Source organism: Pseudochaenichthys georgianus, chromosome 15 (genome assembly GCF_902827115.2).
Source record: "Pseudochaenichthys georgianus chromosome 15, fPseGeo1.2, whole genome shotgun sequence".
Taxonomy (NCBI): domain Eukaryota; kingdom Metazoa; phylum Chordata; class Actinopteri; order Perciformes; family Channichthyidae; genus Pseudochaenichthys; species Pseudochaenichthys georgianus.
In genome coordinates this window covers 30,439,727-30,458,180 of record NC_047517.1, presented here as the reverse complement: position 1 = coordinate 30,458,180, position 18,454 = coordinate 30,439,727, and the positions used below count along the sequence as shown (strand labels likewise).

The 18,454-nt window shown below is 39.8% G+C and overlaps 2 protein-coding genes across 2 annotated transcripts in view; one reads left to right on the top strand and one right to left on the bottom strand.

Moving 5' to 3' along the window:
• Positions 1–6,936, bottom strand: part of ccser2a (coiled-coil serine-rich protein 2a) — a 59,445-nt gene extending 52,509 nt beyond the window's left edge. The window contains exon 1 of the mRNA XM_034100206.2: positions 6,427–6,936. The gene's annotated coding sequence lies outside the window, so the exon portion shown is untranslated. The remainder of the gene's footprint in view (positions 1–6,426) is intronic.
• A 1,762-nt stretch (positions 6,937–8,698) lies between these two features.
• On the top strand, positions 8,699–15,756 carry sparcl2 (SPARC-like 2). Its single transcript, XM_034100066.1, has 9 exons — positions 8,699–8,867; positions 9,338–9,443; positions 10,339–10,411; positions 10,967–11,078; positions 11,335–11,453; positions 11,544–11,698; positions 13,428–13,540; positions 14,876–14,970; positions 15,505–15,756. The coding sequence occupies exons 2-9, from the start codon at positions 9,381–9,383 to the stop codon at positions 15,558–15,560; spliced, it is 786 nt and encodes a 261-aa protein (XP_033955957.1). The 5' UTR covers positions 8,699–8,867; positions 9,338–9,380; the 3' UTR covers positions 15,561–15,756.
• The last annotated feature ends 2,698 nt before the right edge of the window (positions 15,757–18,454 follow it).

The window sequence follows — 18,454 nt, the reverse complement described above, 5'->3', positions numbered from 1 at the left end:
TGGAAAGTGGCTGAGAGCTGCAGAAACCCTCAAAGTGGAGTACAGAGAGGCGAAGTCCCGCCCATCTACTTCCGACCCATGGGACCTTATTTCAGAAAAATTATGTATTGTAGTCAATGGGGAGAGAAAGATTATCTTTCGATCCCGTTTGAATTGTGCCACGAATTACACATATGATGTTTGTCAATCTCAAAAAAATCATTTCCGTGTCCAAAAAGTCACAGTTTGTCGTAAAACTGTTGAAATATAAGACTATGAAAAATACGCAACTAGAAAGACTCCAAATCCCAGAATCCCGGTCCTGCATGCTGGCTCTTACGGAACCAACTAACTCCCCTTTTGTGTATGTAGTATGGACAGCTCTCAACATGCCCAAACTTGTAGTGATTTTCACCTCTTTTAATACTTATTGCCTCATTCTGAAAGAAAGAAGTGAAATGTGCCAACTCGACGGCCGTCTTGGTGTGTGGTACAAGAAGGGAGATGTAGTTCATTGAGCGGTTTCACACACATTTATTTAATTTGTTTGACTTGCAAAATCATCTTTTAAATTGACAAACATCATATGTGTAATTTGTGGCACAATTCAAACGGGATCGAAAGATAATCTTTCTCTCGCCATTGACTTCAATAAATACTTTTTCCGAAATAAGGTCCCATGGAGGTCCCCCGGAAAGGGAGGGACTTCGCCTCTCCATTGGTTCACATTGGGAAAAGTACTAAAAACATCTCTTTCACATCACCGGGTATCATTAAATTGTATTGAGTGTAAATATGAAAATGTTGCTAACTCTGGCTCCCCTTGTAAAAACCATAAAACGATTAAAGGTCCAAAAAGCTGTTTGTCATTTGGATGGCTTCCAAAAACCCAGAGTTGTCCCATTGTAAACCATTTGTAGTCTTCTATGAAGCAAAATTGGTCAACATTAATTGGTTTCCACTTCCCAAATGTGAAAATGTACTTGTTGCTTTAAATGGATTAATACAATTTAGAAAGCTGTGTGAAATTGTATAAAAACAGTCATTATGCTATCAGCAGCACACAGGAAGTACATCATGCTGTTGATAAAGCATATTTTATGACGTTATCAAGATAGACAAGATAGTTGTTTTCTCTGTGTGATGTCGGACATGATATGAATTGAGTCTGATGTAAAGCTTAGATGAAAACCTGAACTCTAAATGAACCATTATTATATAATAATATACGTATTATACAATACAGGCACATTCAGAGGATTAGGCATCGATACAACAGCCCTTTTAGTGAGATTAATCATGGGCGTGTTTTCTCACATGATTCGTGAACAGAACGACAAATAAGAACATTTATATATCAACTAGGACTCAGGGCGAAATGAATGAAAACCGCCTGCCTTCCCCCAAGCTTTTATGATACCATTACAATGACATCCCTTTCTCTACTGTATCAAGCACTTTTCTTTATGCTGACATGTGAGTTCAGCTGAAACATCCCCAGCTTATCTGAACAATGTGCTGTTTATTGGTCATTAGATGTAACCTTTGCCAACTCTGACTCATTCCTTATCGTCAAGAGTTACAATGCAAAACATAAGCGGTGAGAGATTTAGCTTTCAGAGAATAGATCTTAAGTTAACTCGTTAAGCCCGATTGCCCCCGCCGGCAGGGGCAAACACAACAATATTCACGAAACTGTGTCTCAGGGCTTCTTAACATTTAACAACCTATTAATGTGTCATACCCACTTAACGGGAAGAAATTCAGCTAACTGGCGATATGAACAATTTGTACCTAAACAAAACACAAGTCTAACGCCAAGCCTCTGAATCAGCACTAAGCTAAATGGTGCTAACGCACTTAGCACATAACTCACGGTAGCAATATGTTATACTTCATGCGATCTGAACAAACTAGATAGCATATGAAAGCTGAGATTCCACAGATTCCAATGGTATAAGTATCAAATTCACGGCAGAGAAAGCCAGAAAAGACAACACACAACTTCACTTTACGGGGCCATTCCTAAAGCGTTTAGTCTACTATCCCATCATTCAAAGGTGGTTTTCACTATAAGTAATGGTTTTTCTTTGGACGGAAACTATAATTTACACTTTTTTTACTATGTTCAATCTGAATTTACTTTAAAATAAAAACATCTATATTGATTCTGACTTGTCTACATCCAACTCACAGGTGTATCAATACTTTGAGAAAAAACATTACTCATTTACCCCTTTTAGAAGTGAAGCTATAGTCATTTGTTCTGGGCATGTCATTTTCATTACATTACATTACATTGCATTTAGCTGACGCTTTTATCCAAAGCGACTTACAATAAGTACATTCGACCAGGAAGACACAACCTTGAAGAAAATATATATAAGTACATCAGGTTTCATAGAGCCAAGCATTTCAAGTGCTACTCAACTGGCTGTAGATAAGCCAGTCCTTTATTAGTATATAAGTGCTCTGTTAGCAGTTATTTGTTAGTAATTATATCGCTCGAGGTGGAGTCGAAAGAGATGAGTTTTCGAGCCTGAAACCTGAAAAACAGGCTCAGGGCTTAACAGGTTAAGGCCCTCAATATGAAACAATAATCTAAAATATAAGCCTTTAATAGATCCTGTGCCTGATGGATTTGTGCTCTTTGAATGGACATTACACTCCTGCTTCCTCTCTGCCCAACTTCCCTCTTTTCCTGTTTCCACTGTCTATCAGGCTGTCTTTCTTAACAAAGACTTCCCCTAATCTCTATTATTCTCCTACTGTACGTGTGTGTACAGTAACAAGCAAACATGTGAGGCTAGGGAGAACAAAGCCTCCTTACATCAAATAAGACCACGGTTGAGGTTTTCCAGGCCTTTGTGTCCTATTTTTCACAGCGAATTAGAGCTATTAGGTCAACGGATGAAACTAGACGGGAAGCTGTCTGTGTGAGAGTCTGATACAAAAGAGTAACCTTTCTATGCACCTCAGGAGGTTTCTGTGATAAACTGACTAAATACTCATTGGAGGTGGTTGTGGCTAGAGATACCTCTGCTGTGTTAACTGCTTTGAGCACAGACAGTCACCATCATTTCTTTATATGGTGATGTTGAGGGTTGCAGATTAGTCTGCCATGCAAATAAAGTATTTGAATATCAACATAATGACTGGGCAGGTAATCCCATAGACATAACGTTATCTCTGCATTTGAACAGGACATGAGTAATGAGCAAAATGTCCCTACAGTCTCACAACAGCTAAAACGATATATTCCGAGCTTAAACTCACGACAAAATGAATGTTAATTAAGGTGCAATGGCGGTTTAAGAGTTAGAATGATATAGTATTACTGAGTGAACAAAGGGCAATATGCCAAATGAAACAGGTACAGTAGCATGAACATGAAAACAAACAATAGTGTCTGAGAAGAAACGTGTATGTTGAACAGATGGTCGCAGATTGCAGCAAGTCATATACTGTGATTGAGAGTGACTCAGCAGTGTTCTTGTAGATAAGCTGAAAGCAAACGTTTAACCTCAAAACACAGCTCACAAACTCCAGCACATTGGTTGTACAACGCCTGATCCAAAGGACACAAAGATTCTATAATACCACATGATTCAAAGCCTTGAAGGATTATTGAATGCGATATAAAGGTTTTAAGGAGAGGGATCATGTGACTATGTGTAATGCAAGCTCAAATTGGTCACATTACTAGAAGCTAATAAGATATGGAAAAGCTGGATGAAGCACGCCAAACATACTTTGTCTATCTGTGAAATGAATTGATATGAGCAACAATAGCAGGCACGTGTTGAGGCACAAAACAAATATGCAATGATACTGTGCCTTATACAGCATTCAATTCATAATACGAAGTAATGCCAATACAATAATAATGACACTGAATGAACTTGCGAGTGCTGGTTTTAGCTGCTTAGTGTAACTACAATTTATAATTTTGCGTCATACATTTATACTAACAGTCCTGCACATCCACACAGGTTTTGACTGAAGGTTAATTATGCCTGATATTGGACGGAGACGTAATGCGCAATGTCAATCATGCACAGTGTGTGTACACGCCCACACACAGCTGGGACATCGGTCTAATCAGGTAAAGTGAAAACACCTGTGTAAGTGTACCATAGGTTTATAAGAGATTGACATTATAGACATTCATTTTAATAAAAAGTATTGACTTGTAATATTGTATGTAACACCTGTGCGACAAGTCATAATGTCTGCTATTAGTTCGAGATGTCTGGTATTTCAGCAGCAGCTCATTACATTACATTTTATTTGAGCCTAGACAACAAACGTCATCATCAAGCCAATAATAACACACATCTGCTGCTACCATTGTGTTCATAATGACACCTGTGCAAACACAGGAGCAAAAGAATAGAGGGATTATTTATACACAATGAAAAACAACCCATCCAATATAGCAGTGCTGCTTTCTGTACAGAAACCATTGTATACAACCTATAATTTGATATCATAGAAAATGTGAACTTTCACAGCGCAAATTGTTGTTGTACGTTTAGGTCAGCGTTCTTAATGGCTATCTTTGAAAGTACTTCACTTAAGGGTAGATTAGGGCAGGGTTCCACAAACACATGGACATTGTAAAGTGAACTCTAAATACGGTGACATGCAAAGAGTACTACAAGGGTATTTCCTGATCTTTAAAGAGCATTTTGCTCAAAGCTCCTGTTCATTTTCGACATGGCAATGCATCGGACATACTCTTTCTACACTCTGCAACACACCGAGCTATTCAAAGCACTTAAACATATGTGGTCGTACCGAGGTAACTGATAAGCGTGGCTAAGTATAGCTCTAATGTTAGACCACATACAGAGAGAAAAGAGGGCAAGGAGGATCAGAGAAAAGTCAAAGTCAAATCAAGTGGCTATAGTATAACACCACAACACAGACATGCAAACACAAACAACTATAAACACAGTTCATTATTCTAAGTGACAAAATAATCCCTGGACCTCTTAAATTATTAGCCATTAGATTAGATTTTGAGCAATAGAAAATAGGGGAGAGCGTGTGCAAAGAGTCCGAGAAAAATAGGAGCTAGGAGATGCCATGTCAGTTTTGTCAGAATAAATAAGATACAACAATAACAGTGGAAAGGGTGCATTATCTGATGCTTTCAAGGGCTGTTTAGCACTCACCAAGCTCTTAGCGGACTCTCTCAGGCTGTGTTTCCTGGCATAATGACTCAACACTTCTCCTTGCTGCAAGTAGTCGCTTTTAGCATCACGCAAGCACATTTTACCATCTTATCTATTGGCCTCAAGGTTGCCCTTAAGAGAGCTTTGGAATGACTACTATGCTAAGGGTGATGTGTATAATGTGTATCTTCACGCATAGCTAGACACTGATGGTAAGGGGACACATTAAGACAGGCAGACACAGTCTGGGAAAACCCTCACATATTGAACTGCAATATGGGGGGTCTTAAGGAGGCAGGGACATGGTGGAGACATTCAGCTGTTGTTGGGGGGAATCAAGTTGTAAACACACCCTCAGCCAAGGTGGCGCTCCAGGACCTATGCCAACAGGTGCCTGAGGAACACACACATGGATGTGCATGTGTGTGAGTGCGTGTGTGTAAATATGACCACACCCAAACACTGGAGCACCAGAAGAGTGTCCATCTCACTTACACTAAGGGCAATAAGTCATGCCTTATCTTAATGTGTGCTGGCACATTGATGCCATGGCACTTTTCACTGTCTGGGCTGTTATAGACCACAGCCTTAAATGGTCCACAAACATAGTTATGAGACTTGACCGACAGCAACTTCAGTTCTGGTATAAAAATATGAATAAGTGAGGCTGCACTGCATGGTATAGAAAACCCTGGTTCATTTTGAACTCATGTCTGAGGGGAGCATGAAGGCCCATGAGTCATCTTAAGTTACTTTTACTGTTACATGCTCACAAGTGCATGAGGAATACACATTTCAGTGGTGTGTCTCAAACAAGATAGAGTTACACTTAACTACTGAGCCATATAGAGAGACTTGTCAAGAGGAAATACTACAATATGAAATCACTATCTGAGTGCAACTTCTGTTATAATTTGTTATATAATAGTTGCTTTTTATATGCTTATTACATAAATGGCCTGGTCATCCTCATTCATGGTACAGTAACTCTTTCAAGGGCATAATGTTGTGAGGTTAGAAACATGGCCTATTCTGCCTCACTGGCATCAACATGAGGATTAATAACTACTGCATCAAAGCCTTTTTACATTCATGAGTTATTGTTAATTTAAAATGTATATAGCAACTATGTATGCCCATACTCAAATAGAGAAATAAGGAGATTTATGAATAGGCAGCAAATATTGCCAACACGGTTAGGTTAACTGTTTTCCCATCATTCATTTCACAATCATAACGCCACTTATGTAACCGAAAAGCAACTTACCTTATGCTGTGAAACTCATATTTACAACCTCAATTACGGGTCAGCAAACACTCCATCTTGATCGTCTTAGCTTGTAAATAACATGTTGTAAAGTAAAGCAGAGGCGGTTAGTCTTTCACTTTCCGTTTAAAACAGTTAGGATTCATTTATGTGAAGTGATGGCTAGCCCATAGCCACTACACAAGTTCAATGAAAAGCTTCTTGACATGTCAAGTCTGTTTTCGAGTCCTGTACATTTAGCTTAGTGGATAATAAACAAATGTGAATCCTCATATTTCCATGAAGTAATTCCACTTTAAGGTTAAAATAGCCTGAAGCTACTCTATCTTTTAGCCGCTAGTTTAACTGTCACGATGACAACACGGATAAACTAATGACGCCGAGCGTTACCGACTAAAAAAGACGGGAGGACGTCAACATTAATCCGGGCTGTAAAATCCTCGTAGAAAACAGCTCCTAAATATGAGAATAAACTAACCACAGCAGACGACCTCACGGTGCTAACTGACTTCCCAGAGCAGTTTATCTTTCTGACTGACACCGTCCTCTCGCTCCCAGCTGGGCGGAGCGTTAATGTCACCTGGGTCTCAAAGGGTGACATCGCAGGCTAGCCTAAAAGTGCTCATTTGCTTACATTTGGACATTGTTTTCGATGTTCCTGCATGTTAACCGTTAGTTTAATAAATTGTTGTTGTTGTTTGTTTGTTTGTTTTGGGTGTATAAAAGTGTCAAATGGCTGTGTTCACCGTAAACAGCATAGCTTGTAAACTACTCCAGGCTTCCCGCTACCGATGACATGACGTCGGTTTATAATGAGACGTAAACCCTGATGTATACAATGACGTGTACACGCGTAGGCGCGTACACACAACACAACTGCGCACACACAAAGTATCATTAAGAAATTACTTAAGTATTTGTTTTTGTCCTATACTTAGTATTATTCTCATTCATTTTTATTCAATTGATTTATGTGTATTTATATGTTGCATCGTTATTAATTGGTGAAGGTTTGGGGGGCTGGAAAAAAACATTTTGAGGGGCATTCATTCATTCATTCATTTCGTTTCCGTACACCTAATGTTCCTTCCAATTAAATATTGTACGGTTGCAGTTGCAGTTGCATACTGAGATCTTTTATTAATAAGAAGGAAATGCCGGACCACAGAGGAGAATTTAAATTCAGTATAAAATTAGCATCCAAATATACTAGTTGTTTTAATAAATATGAGATTCAAAGAGAGTTAAACTAACACAAATCTGCTAGAAAATACATAATAATGCATTCTTAAGAGTTTTTTATTATAAAAACATTAGTGAGTGTCACAACATTGGTTGTTTAAGCTTCATTTTTAGCATATATTAGAATATTATAGATATGATTGCCCAAACGCATGGTGATCGACCAAATGCATGGTGGTATTGGTGTAATTTGAGTGTCATATGATCTAACATTCCTGTATAATCTGAATAAATGTGGCAATGGATCACCGCACAAGGCCCCCTTCATGAGCTTTGAGCCCCTGTTGACCCCCTTAACTAAGATGCACTAAATCACAACAAACAGAACACTAACAAAAATGCTGCTTTACCAACAGCTACTAACTTTTTAATGATGTTTGTTCAATTTGTTTTTTTCTGTTTTACTAATTCATGTTTTTTGCTTTGTGTTTTCTTCTCAATTTAATATTCAAGTGAGGAACAGGGAAAACGTTTGAAGAATGGTTCCCTTCATTATTTAAAGAGGTAAATGAATCAAAATAAGTGTTGACTAAATGATGGTCTTCCTTCAAGGAGAACATATTTATACCAAAGACAGATACATAAGATGTTGTGATTTTAGCTGCAGTAGACCCACAAAATGTTTCCCCTGTCAGTGAAACTGTTATTCATCATTATAACCACCAGAGAGCAGCCTTTTACCTTGTATTGCCCCTGACAGTTCATTTAATCACATTCATTCGTTTCTACCTTTGGGTAAGTGCTTGTGTGTGTCTGAAATACAAAGTGACTATTAATTTGAGAAAAACAGCGAGATAAGAAGAAATGCAACCATATAATTACTCTGGCTTGTTCATCTTTTCTTCTTCAAGTGCCAACTTCGATGAAAACCACACCACAAAAAAACTCCTGTTCTTATTTCCATATCTCAGCATCAACAGCGCAATCTCTTCAAGTGAGTTCACATACCTGTGCAGTAGCTGCAACAAGGAGATAATGTGAAGGGAAGAAAGTCAGACAGACAGGGAGATGCAGAGAGGAGGGGTTAGATAAGGCAAGGATGTAAAAATAGATGGATCAAATGAAAGTAAAAAGTAAGACTGCTGAGGAAGGCTGCCCAGAAGACGGTGAGACGGAGAGACTAAGGTATATCATGCAACAAGGGAAAGAAGGAGAACACCAACAAGGGAATAACAAAAAAAGGAGTGACAGAGGCCCAGGTAAGAGGGGTTTTTTTTCAAGCAGGCAGGGGGATAGAGAATGACTTGATAGACTATAATAACTTCCTCTGCTGAAATCCTGAATGTCCTCTCGGTGTAATTCAACCCTCTGTTTCCTCTGAGATGAAAAATTATTGTTTTTCTTGGGACTCAATCAGTCTATGGACTCAATGAGCTGCATTGTTTCCCGCTCTATTATCCGAATGACTGGAAATAGAATAATAGTCATGTAAATGATACCACAGACATAAACGCATCTATTAATGGTACATTATCTTGGTAAATTGATAGTCCTTGAGCAATATTTATTCATCAGCATTAACTCAAGTGTAATTGATATCGATAAATGTAAAATGGTGGGGTTGTTGCCGGAAAATGAAACAAATATGTTATTCAATCTCACACAATGTACATAAATTGCAACCACAGCCATGTTTGCACGATCTAAATCCAATATGTTCCTTCTGCAGGAACATTTTAATCTCTTCTTGCAGCCGATTTGATGTTACAGCCATGAACCTGAGCTTGCCCTTTGTTTTGTTTCTTTTCCTGAGTCTACACCCTTGTACAACCACGGTGAGTCTGCATTTGTCTTGGGTAATGTCTAAATGTTCTTAAATTGTATTCAAAACTACCACCTAGTTGGGCACAAAGAATACCCTCAGATTTATGAATATAGGGCTACAAATATGGTAAATAATCTCATCTCTTGTTGTTGTGTTTCTTCATGTTCTTTTCCAGTCATCATGATTGCTTTATAATAGGTGTTTACACAGTAGCTCATAAACGCACTGACCCAGTCCATTTCTGGTCAGCATTGCACCTGTTTCCCATCTGGGAGAACTTTAGCGGCAGATGTGGACCTGGCTCTGACTACAAAGTTCCTGGAAATATAAGTTTGGAATAAGGTTATATGGAAGGAGATGGACGTGATAAAACACATACCAATTTCATCTTGGTTTAATTTAACAGTTTTATTTAAATATATTTTACATAACTCTGACAGATTTTCTTATATTTGAGATTAATCCAGCAACTGTGATTTTTAGCACAGATGAAAACATAGACGATTAAATAGTGGGGACACATTACTTTAGGCTCATGATCCACATTTTAAGACAATAGGTCTTCAATGACTGACAAGTTAATACCTGAGTTTAGTGCATGCCTGTGGAATGTGATGAAAAGAAAAGCATATGATCCTTTCATCCATTCAGCTCTGCTCGGAACACGATAGGGTTTAATCGTGTGTGTGTGTGTGTGTGTGTGTGTGTGTGTGTGTGTGTGTGTGTGTGTGTGTGTGTGTGTGTGTGTGTGTGTGTGTGTGTGTGTGTGTGTGTGTGTGTGTGTGTGTGTGTGTGTGTGTGTGTGTGTGTGTGTGTGTGTGTGTGTGTGTGTGTGTGTGTGTGTGTGTGTGTGTGTGTGTGTGTGTGTGTGTGTGTGTGTGTGTGTGTGTGTGTGTGTCTGTCAGGGAGGCAGAGCCCAGCGCAAACAGAGACAAGCCGAGGAGAGCCTGAGACCGTATATTGGCAGAGTGGAGCCAGGTAAGACTTACTGTCGAGGAATGTGGCTTTATGCCAGTAAGATAAATAGCATAGACACAGTAAGGTATTTTTTATTTAATAGGACATGAAAGGCAACAATGCCTGGCTCATCACAGTTTGGGGTTAAGGAGACCATAATGTTGGCTTGAAGTAAAAATTCATACTAAATGCATCGATCATTGTTGCGTTGTCATTCAATTTGAAAACATTTTGGGTAACATTTTGCATTTAAGGCTAAGAATGTATTGTATAATGATTGAAAACAAGGTGGTTGTCCCATCATTCATTTTCCTGTCATTTTAATTTGCTTTACTTTTCTTCTTTTAACTAACTTTGCTTTTTTTATCCACCACTTTTGTGAAATGTCACCATTTTAAATAGATGCTTGCTAGACATTTTACTGTATATGATGCTTTTATCCAAAAGGCCTTTAATCAGAGCTACATGATGAATAAGAGGTTATCAACACTGGCCTGTAATCAGGCAGAGAAAACACAAATGTAAAACTAGGAAACAGAAAACAGTGTTATGAAGAAATGTATCTTCCTGTTTCAGAAAAGCTTTGTGAGCTGTTGAAATGCCACAGTCCAGCGGGATCTTGGTGCCAGGTAGTTCAGGAAAATGGAGTTCGTGTCCCCATGTGTGTCTGTCCTCAGTCCTGTCCACGGTAAAAACACTTCGTGGCATTTAAACCAAGTAAACGTCTACTTATTTTGCAAGTATTTTGACAATTGTCTGTATTTGACCAGCAAATGTAGTGAAAAGAATCATCTATGCAAAATTGCTTATTAACTGTGTAGGATATTGTTAATTATAATCATATCAAATCAGAAAAATGTAGGGATACAATTCCAGCAGTTTATTTTATCTGGCTTTGCACCTTACATAAAGTTTTGCATTGGGGCACTGGCTCATGTGATCAGGCAGAGGGCACCAGTGTGCAGTGCGCTGGGAAAGACCTATGGGAATGAGTGTTTGCTGCATAAAGAAGCCTGCAGAAAGAGGCGCCGCACAGCACTGGCTCACACAGGACCCTGTCTGGGTAATAAACACACACAGCATTAAATATTACACACAATTTCCACTGTGTACTGCAACATGCCAAAGGAGCTCTGTTATCTGTCTTGATCAGTCTCCAGGGCTAAATGCACTGAGGAGGAGTTAGGCCAGTTTCCATATCGTCTCCTGGACTGGTTTCTGCTCCTGAGTCGTATGGGGCAGTCCTACGTCCCCGCTGCCCCGTCCCAGAGCTGCCTGAGCCACACCCAGAGGACACTACAAGCACAGGTAGCTGAGAGTTCATGCTTCAAGTGGCAATACACTACAATGACCATCTTTTGGGGAATTGTTTTAATAGCTTTCATGTCATCTGACCCAGGGACCTGTACAATGAATTATTACCATACTGGCCACATACCACACACTTCCTTGTCCTTCATTCTAGTTCTTCTTCTCTTAATATGACATTTTTTCTGAAAAATATTAAAGTATTAAAAGGTCTTGATTTAAAATTCAACCATTTATTTTCAATACCTTCGCTGTCATGTGACCAGGTGACTCCATATCAAATAAAAAGAGGTGTGTCTCGTTTTTCCAGTGTAGTTTTCAATGCTGATTAATTGATTTTGGGTCATTGTGTCACATGATATGGAAGATTTTTAAAATAAATGTGACTGTTCAACATAACAAATGGTTAAACTAACATCACATGGGTTTCCAGTTTTTTGGGATTCTTACATTTGTTTCCTTCTTCTCAAGACAGCCAGCTAGTGGTAGCTATGTTGTTAACAATACATACACAAGTAGATCAATATTCATATCAACATCAACAGATAACGCACCTTCTATTTTGCGCAGTTTGTTTGCAAAACTAAATGTGTGTGTCCTATAATATTACCGGTGTTAAGTGCTAGTTTTCTATTGCCTTCTTAATGTAAGCCTATGGAGCAGAATGCCAAACACTAAAAGTCTCCACCCAAGGGGTGAAGATAATTGTTTAGTAATAAAAATGATTTATGACCTATTATTATCTCATCTAATGATGATGCAAATGAAATCAATATCCACAACATAATGTAATGCTAAAGGAAGTACAGCCGGAAGAAGAATATGCCAAGGGATCATTTTCACGCCCGGTGTAACTTAACACTGTACATAACGTTTTTTTTACACCAGACCCTCATTGTGCTAATATACAAACTGCTTTTCATGCATTGTCCAGCGGGAAATCGATACTAACAACCTGGTGTACGTGGCAAGTTCTTGTGTTGCTTGTGGTGTAGTCGTCCACAGAATGAGACTCTCAAGAACACCATGTATGAATAGGATTTGGTCAATAATCACTAAATTATTCAATAAGATGTTGAATGGAGGGATAACTTAATATCCCGCGCCATTTATATTGACCTCCTGGCCCCAAGAAAACTCATGCTTTATTTTGAAGGTGTGAAAACCCATGTACTGATTATGGGCATGAAACCATTTTTTCTGGCAAAATATTCATCTCCACGACCAAATCAAGAATTTGTCTTTCAACAATGTTAAATCAGGCAAGGTCAAATTATGCCATGAAAACAGCAGCCATGCTCGTCTCAGCTTTACTTAAGCAAAGTGATGTTTTGAACTTACATAATTGCTAACATTAGCTGCATGCTTACAAGATGATGCTTACCCATGTCTTTAGCTTATAGGCTATTTAAGTGCTTATTAGCAATTAGCCGCCAGCCGGCTACAACTGATGCTGATTGTCACGAGTTTTGCTGGAATTTGGTCATAACACTTTGACCTGATGATGGCATAATATGAAAAGTCAGGTGATCACTAATTAATCCTCTGAAGACCTTAATGTAATCCAATAGCTGCAAACTGACATTGCTACCCTTGGAACTTATGTTGCATTCATGACAACAATGCATATTTATTTCATTGTTTGTCATGCATGTTAAATAACCAGTGCAAATGATAAGTTTAACCTGATGCTTCTTTTATTTCAATCCTTCTTCTGCTCTCTGTTTAGCAAAGATTTACCATGCTGGATAAGAACAACGATGGCAAGTTGAGCCGCAGGGACCTGAGGAAGCTGCGATACAAGAGGATGCCACTGGAGCATTGTGCTATACCATTCTTTCAGTCAGTACCACATTTAGCTGCTAACGATACAGCGCTGCCCCAAAGGATTTGCTGTTGGACAACAGGAGAAATGATATCATGATTGTTCTATCTGCCACATGTTTGAATGTCCTAGTGGCATGGTTTTTCCCCCTGAAAATCCCGAAGAATGTATCATCAAAGTATTCACATTTAAAATGTTATATATATATATATATAGTCAAAGTCAACTTTATTGCCAATCTTTCAGTTTGTGTGTACAGACAGAGAGATCGAAATACCGTTTCGCACAGTCCCGAATACAAAAAGTAATATATATAAATAAAAATATGTATATACCTATATATACACAATCAAAAGACACATTTATACATATGCACACAATAAAAAAGCACAACAATCAATATATACAAAATAACAGTCACTTCAATATCTTTGAGAATGTAGTGCAAGACTGTCCAGCAGCGTAAAAAAAAAAGATGTATATAATATATATATATTATATATATATGAATACACAGCTTATTTGAATAGAAGGCAAAATCCCACTTCTCAGGTTACTGGGCAGTCAATAACATAAGGGCAGTGTTGATGACCATCACCTCATGTCTCACAGGTTCGTAATGTGGACCTTCTGTCTCTTGCAATATGTTGCTCTCCAGCTAATTACTGAAACGCCAAGGGTTAAAAATGTGACACGGCGATGCATTTCGCCCCCGCTCTCTGTGACCAAACGGCACCTCCCACCATGCTGTTCTCTCTGCACGCCATCTATCCATTCATCCTCAATGCCAACAGCCGCTTCCTGTGTCCTCCTCCCCTCCGATCTCATGACCACACCATCTCTCCATCATCCAACTCCTCCTCCACGTTCAAGCACTTCTTTCCCCCTTCTGTGCTTCCTACTTTCATCCTCAAATAGACTCTCTTCTGCCTCTCCTACTTCATTTTCACTAATTCTCGCATCCTTCCATCTCTCCTTCTTTCTGTACCATCCATACTCCCACCCAACCCCCCTTTTCTCTGCCAGTCTGCAGTGACAGATTTTGTGGGTGTAGGGGCTGGCTGTGTCAATGTCAAGCCATTCCCAGCAATGATAATGTTTATTACCCACTGTGTCTCCCGCTGCCCATGGATTAACACAAATGGAAGGAGTACCCTTCAGAGATAAAGCTGCGGGGTGAAAGACAATGGCTGATGTTGAGCCCCAATGCACTTTCCATACATTTATACTACGTGTATCAATCTGTCATGTTGTAGTGTGTGCATGTAACAATTGCATGGGTTCATAAGGGCATGGGTAAATGGATGTCAAGTTATGAGGTCACTATGTTTTATAATGTGCTGTGTTCGCAGGTCATGTGACAGTGACAGGAACAGGAAGGTGACCCTGCAAGAGTGGACAACCTGTCTAGTGGATCACACTGAGGCCTGGTTCTACCATTTCATGTGTGAGTATTCCTCCTGGTGACAGATTGCTGAAGGTTAAAGCTTACTTTAAGCCCCTTTTTAACGGTTTCTCTGTCATTTTTTTCTGCTGAAGAAGAGCAAAGCCATCTCGACCAGCTTAATGGGATACTTCATGATTCATGTTCCTCCATACATTTTGCCTCAAGTTTCACTCCAAATGACGGTATAAATCATGAACCTTCTCCTAAGGAAAACAATTTCCTGGATAATGATTATGCTCATTCATTAGGGCAGCAATTTAGTTTTGCACATCCATAAAATTGGTACACTCCCGAGAAGCCAATTAAAAAACAGTCGTCAAAAAACTTTCAGTGAAGACATCTGACCTTTGTTGACCTCATCAACACTTTTGAATACTTGAATTTCACACACATACATTCAAATATCTTGTTTAAAACGTGCTTTTTCCTAGTCATTAAAACCAATGAAAAATATTTAATTTGTGTCAGTTATTTCCCTGGTTGTTTCAAACCAAAATAATATATTGCTGCTTTTTTTGTTTGTTTCATCTACAGCGATGAGAATGGGCTCCCGCAAGCTGTGTCCTACAATCAAAGAGAACCATCTTTGACATTTAAAATGGCCATGAAGTCCTTCTTGCATTTCTTTTACTTTGAAGAACTTGCAGAAGAATATATCACCACAGTTATCTAAAAGCTACAGGATGGCATCTCTACACACTGCTCACGCATCTGCTCTCCACCAGTACTGCAGCTCATAACGCAGAGATTTACAACCTCATCAAATCTCTACTGTCTGCTGGTTGTCTGTGCATTCATGTGTTTAAATAAACGTCTGAAAGAACTGACCCCCAGTCTTGGTAATTTCATTAGCTGACATTTGTACATCTGTGTTGTAAAAGAGCAGAGACAACAGGCAATATTATGTACCAAATGATATGGCATGCTTTGAATGACCAATTAAAAGGGAGGATGACAGCAGTGCAGACAGACAGCGTGATGTACACTGAATGACAAACTAGATGGGACACAAAGATAAAGGGGGTAGAAATGCTAAGTATGGGATGACGTGACCGGAGAAGAGACAAAGAGATAATAAAGGGGATGAAGAGGAGAAGGAGAGGAAAGTAATGCACTGGAGGAGAGCGAGGAAGGGAAGGAGAGAAGCAAAGTGGCTGAAGGAAGGAGAGAGAAGTATAAAGTGTGTTTGTGGAAGATGGGAGGTGGTAATGCACTGTAAATGGGAGTTGAGAGTAATGGAGTAATGCATAAAAAATGGATCAGAAATGAGGGAAAGACTGAGAATGGAGAGTGAGCGGGGGAAGGGATGTCTGAGGAAGCGGGTAGAGGAAACGCAAGAAAAAAAGGTTTTGAAGCTGCACAACATTTCCTTCACAGCAGACTCTGCAAATAGCATCTCTGAGCATGATGCAGAATATCTGAAACACTTGACCTCTGTCAAGGTCGTAAAAACTTGCGCAATGAAATCTCGCTGACTTTTAGCACATGTATAAACAGGCTGATGTAAAAACTCTTTTTGCATCTTGTTTGTTCACTTCTGTTTTTGTGTGGTGCTGTTGCTTGTGTTGGTGCTACATGATCAATAGGGGTGTGTGTGTGTGTGTGTGTGTGTGTGTGTGTGTGTGGCCTGGGGTCGGTGCTTTGGTGGGACTGGTTTCTCTGGACTAATTAGCCTTCACATTTACCATGCCTGAAGGATGAAGGGGGTGAGAGAGAAAAACATTGGAAAGATGAAGAAAGGGGGCGAGATTTCAGTGCTGGGTATGAGATGCAGATTCATTGCAGGCGCGAGGCAAACGAGGACTGCGTGTTCTACATGTCGTGCAGAAAGTGCATCATCATAAATATCAAAGCAAGATGTCTTCATCAGATTTTCACTCAAAAACTTTTGGAGCTTAGCACTCGAGGGCTGCAGTTCCTCTTGGCGAGTGAAAAAGGGCGAAAAACAAGGAAGAAAGGCTGGGAGACAGTACAAAGGCACAAACTGTACTGAGCTGAGATGGAACTGCATTTTCTAATCATGAGTGACCTGCGGAACGAGTGCCTCCACCTCCTCTTCCAACAAACATCGCTCCTCAAGCACTCCTTTCTTCCCCAGCTAGGGACAACTTCCTTTATTCAGAAAAATAATAATAAAATGAGCTGATGGGGCCACCCCTGAAGGTCCAGCATGGTCTACACACCTCCTCCTTCTCGCTCTTTGTGTCTTCATACACCCCTCCTCTCTGCTAATAGATTCCCTCATTACCCCAGGACCACCACCTCTTTCCATCCTCCCCCATCCAAACACAGAAAGGGCAGTTGTAGATTGATCCACCTAATCCTACTTTACTTTGCTGTCAAACCCACACACGTGCACTATCACAGACACACGCACATGGTTCACCTCGTCTCCTACTGTCCCCCCCTGTCACACCCCATTTGGATATTAGAGGAGAGAGGGTCTGTTCGCCACCCACCGCTCTAACCTTGTGTCTCCCCGCTGATCAGAGATCTGATCTGTGATGGCTTGCTTGTATCCCTCTCTGTCTTGCACACACACACACACATACATAGACACACATACACACACACTCTCCCTCTTTTTCCCAAGAGACTGTGAGAGCACAGGAGCAGATGGGCGACTGGTGATGACATGTTGTTAAAAATAAGGATTCCTGTTAACCGTTGTCAGCTAGCACTCCCTCCCTCCCTCCCTCATGTCCCCCCATTTCATCTAATCTCTCCCTATTTATTTCTCTCACTGTCAATCCCTCTTTCTCACCTTGCTTTTACAACACTGTACATGTAGGCTGTTACTCAGTCAGTGATAAAGCCAGTTAACAGTGGCAGTAAAAAAAACAAGCAGGCCGAGCCCCTCGACCCACAGAACATGATATTTAATACATGGTTGTCATAAAGACGGCCCTTTGCATTATGCATGACTTGTAAGCAGACATCAATAATAGATGAAAAGGCCAGTTTTGCAGTTTCTTTTCATGCAATTACGCCAAATGAAATTTTAACTCTCACTTTCCATCGCTCACTGTGTAAATAGAGTTTGTCCGGTGACTGTATATCTGTAAATTATTGAGCAAGAGAGGAGAGGAGCTGTGTGGATCAAAATAAATATGCAGGCCATTCACGATGGCATTGAAACAGAGAGCGTGTGAGTGTGTCACCCAAGCTTTCGCATCAGATCCAGGTCTGACAGATGTCCGACAGATGTCCAAAATCTTGGCAAAACAACTTACATGTTCCGAAAATCAGGTTTTCCCTAAGAAACTGCACAAAAGTCGCTAGAAAGCAGCTAATACATGATGTGTGCAGTAATCTCTCTAAGGTTAATCACCATCCAGTCTTCAAAAGCAGCTGCCGTATCACGCTCTGCCAGATTGCAGACTTTCAGAACTTCTTAGGGACTGTAAAGTGGGCCAGCGCAGGGATACTGGTGGCTTTGAAAGAGAGTCCAGCAAAAGGTCCTCACTCTGAAAAAAAAAAGCCT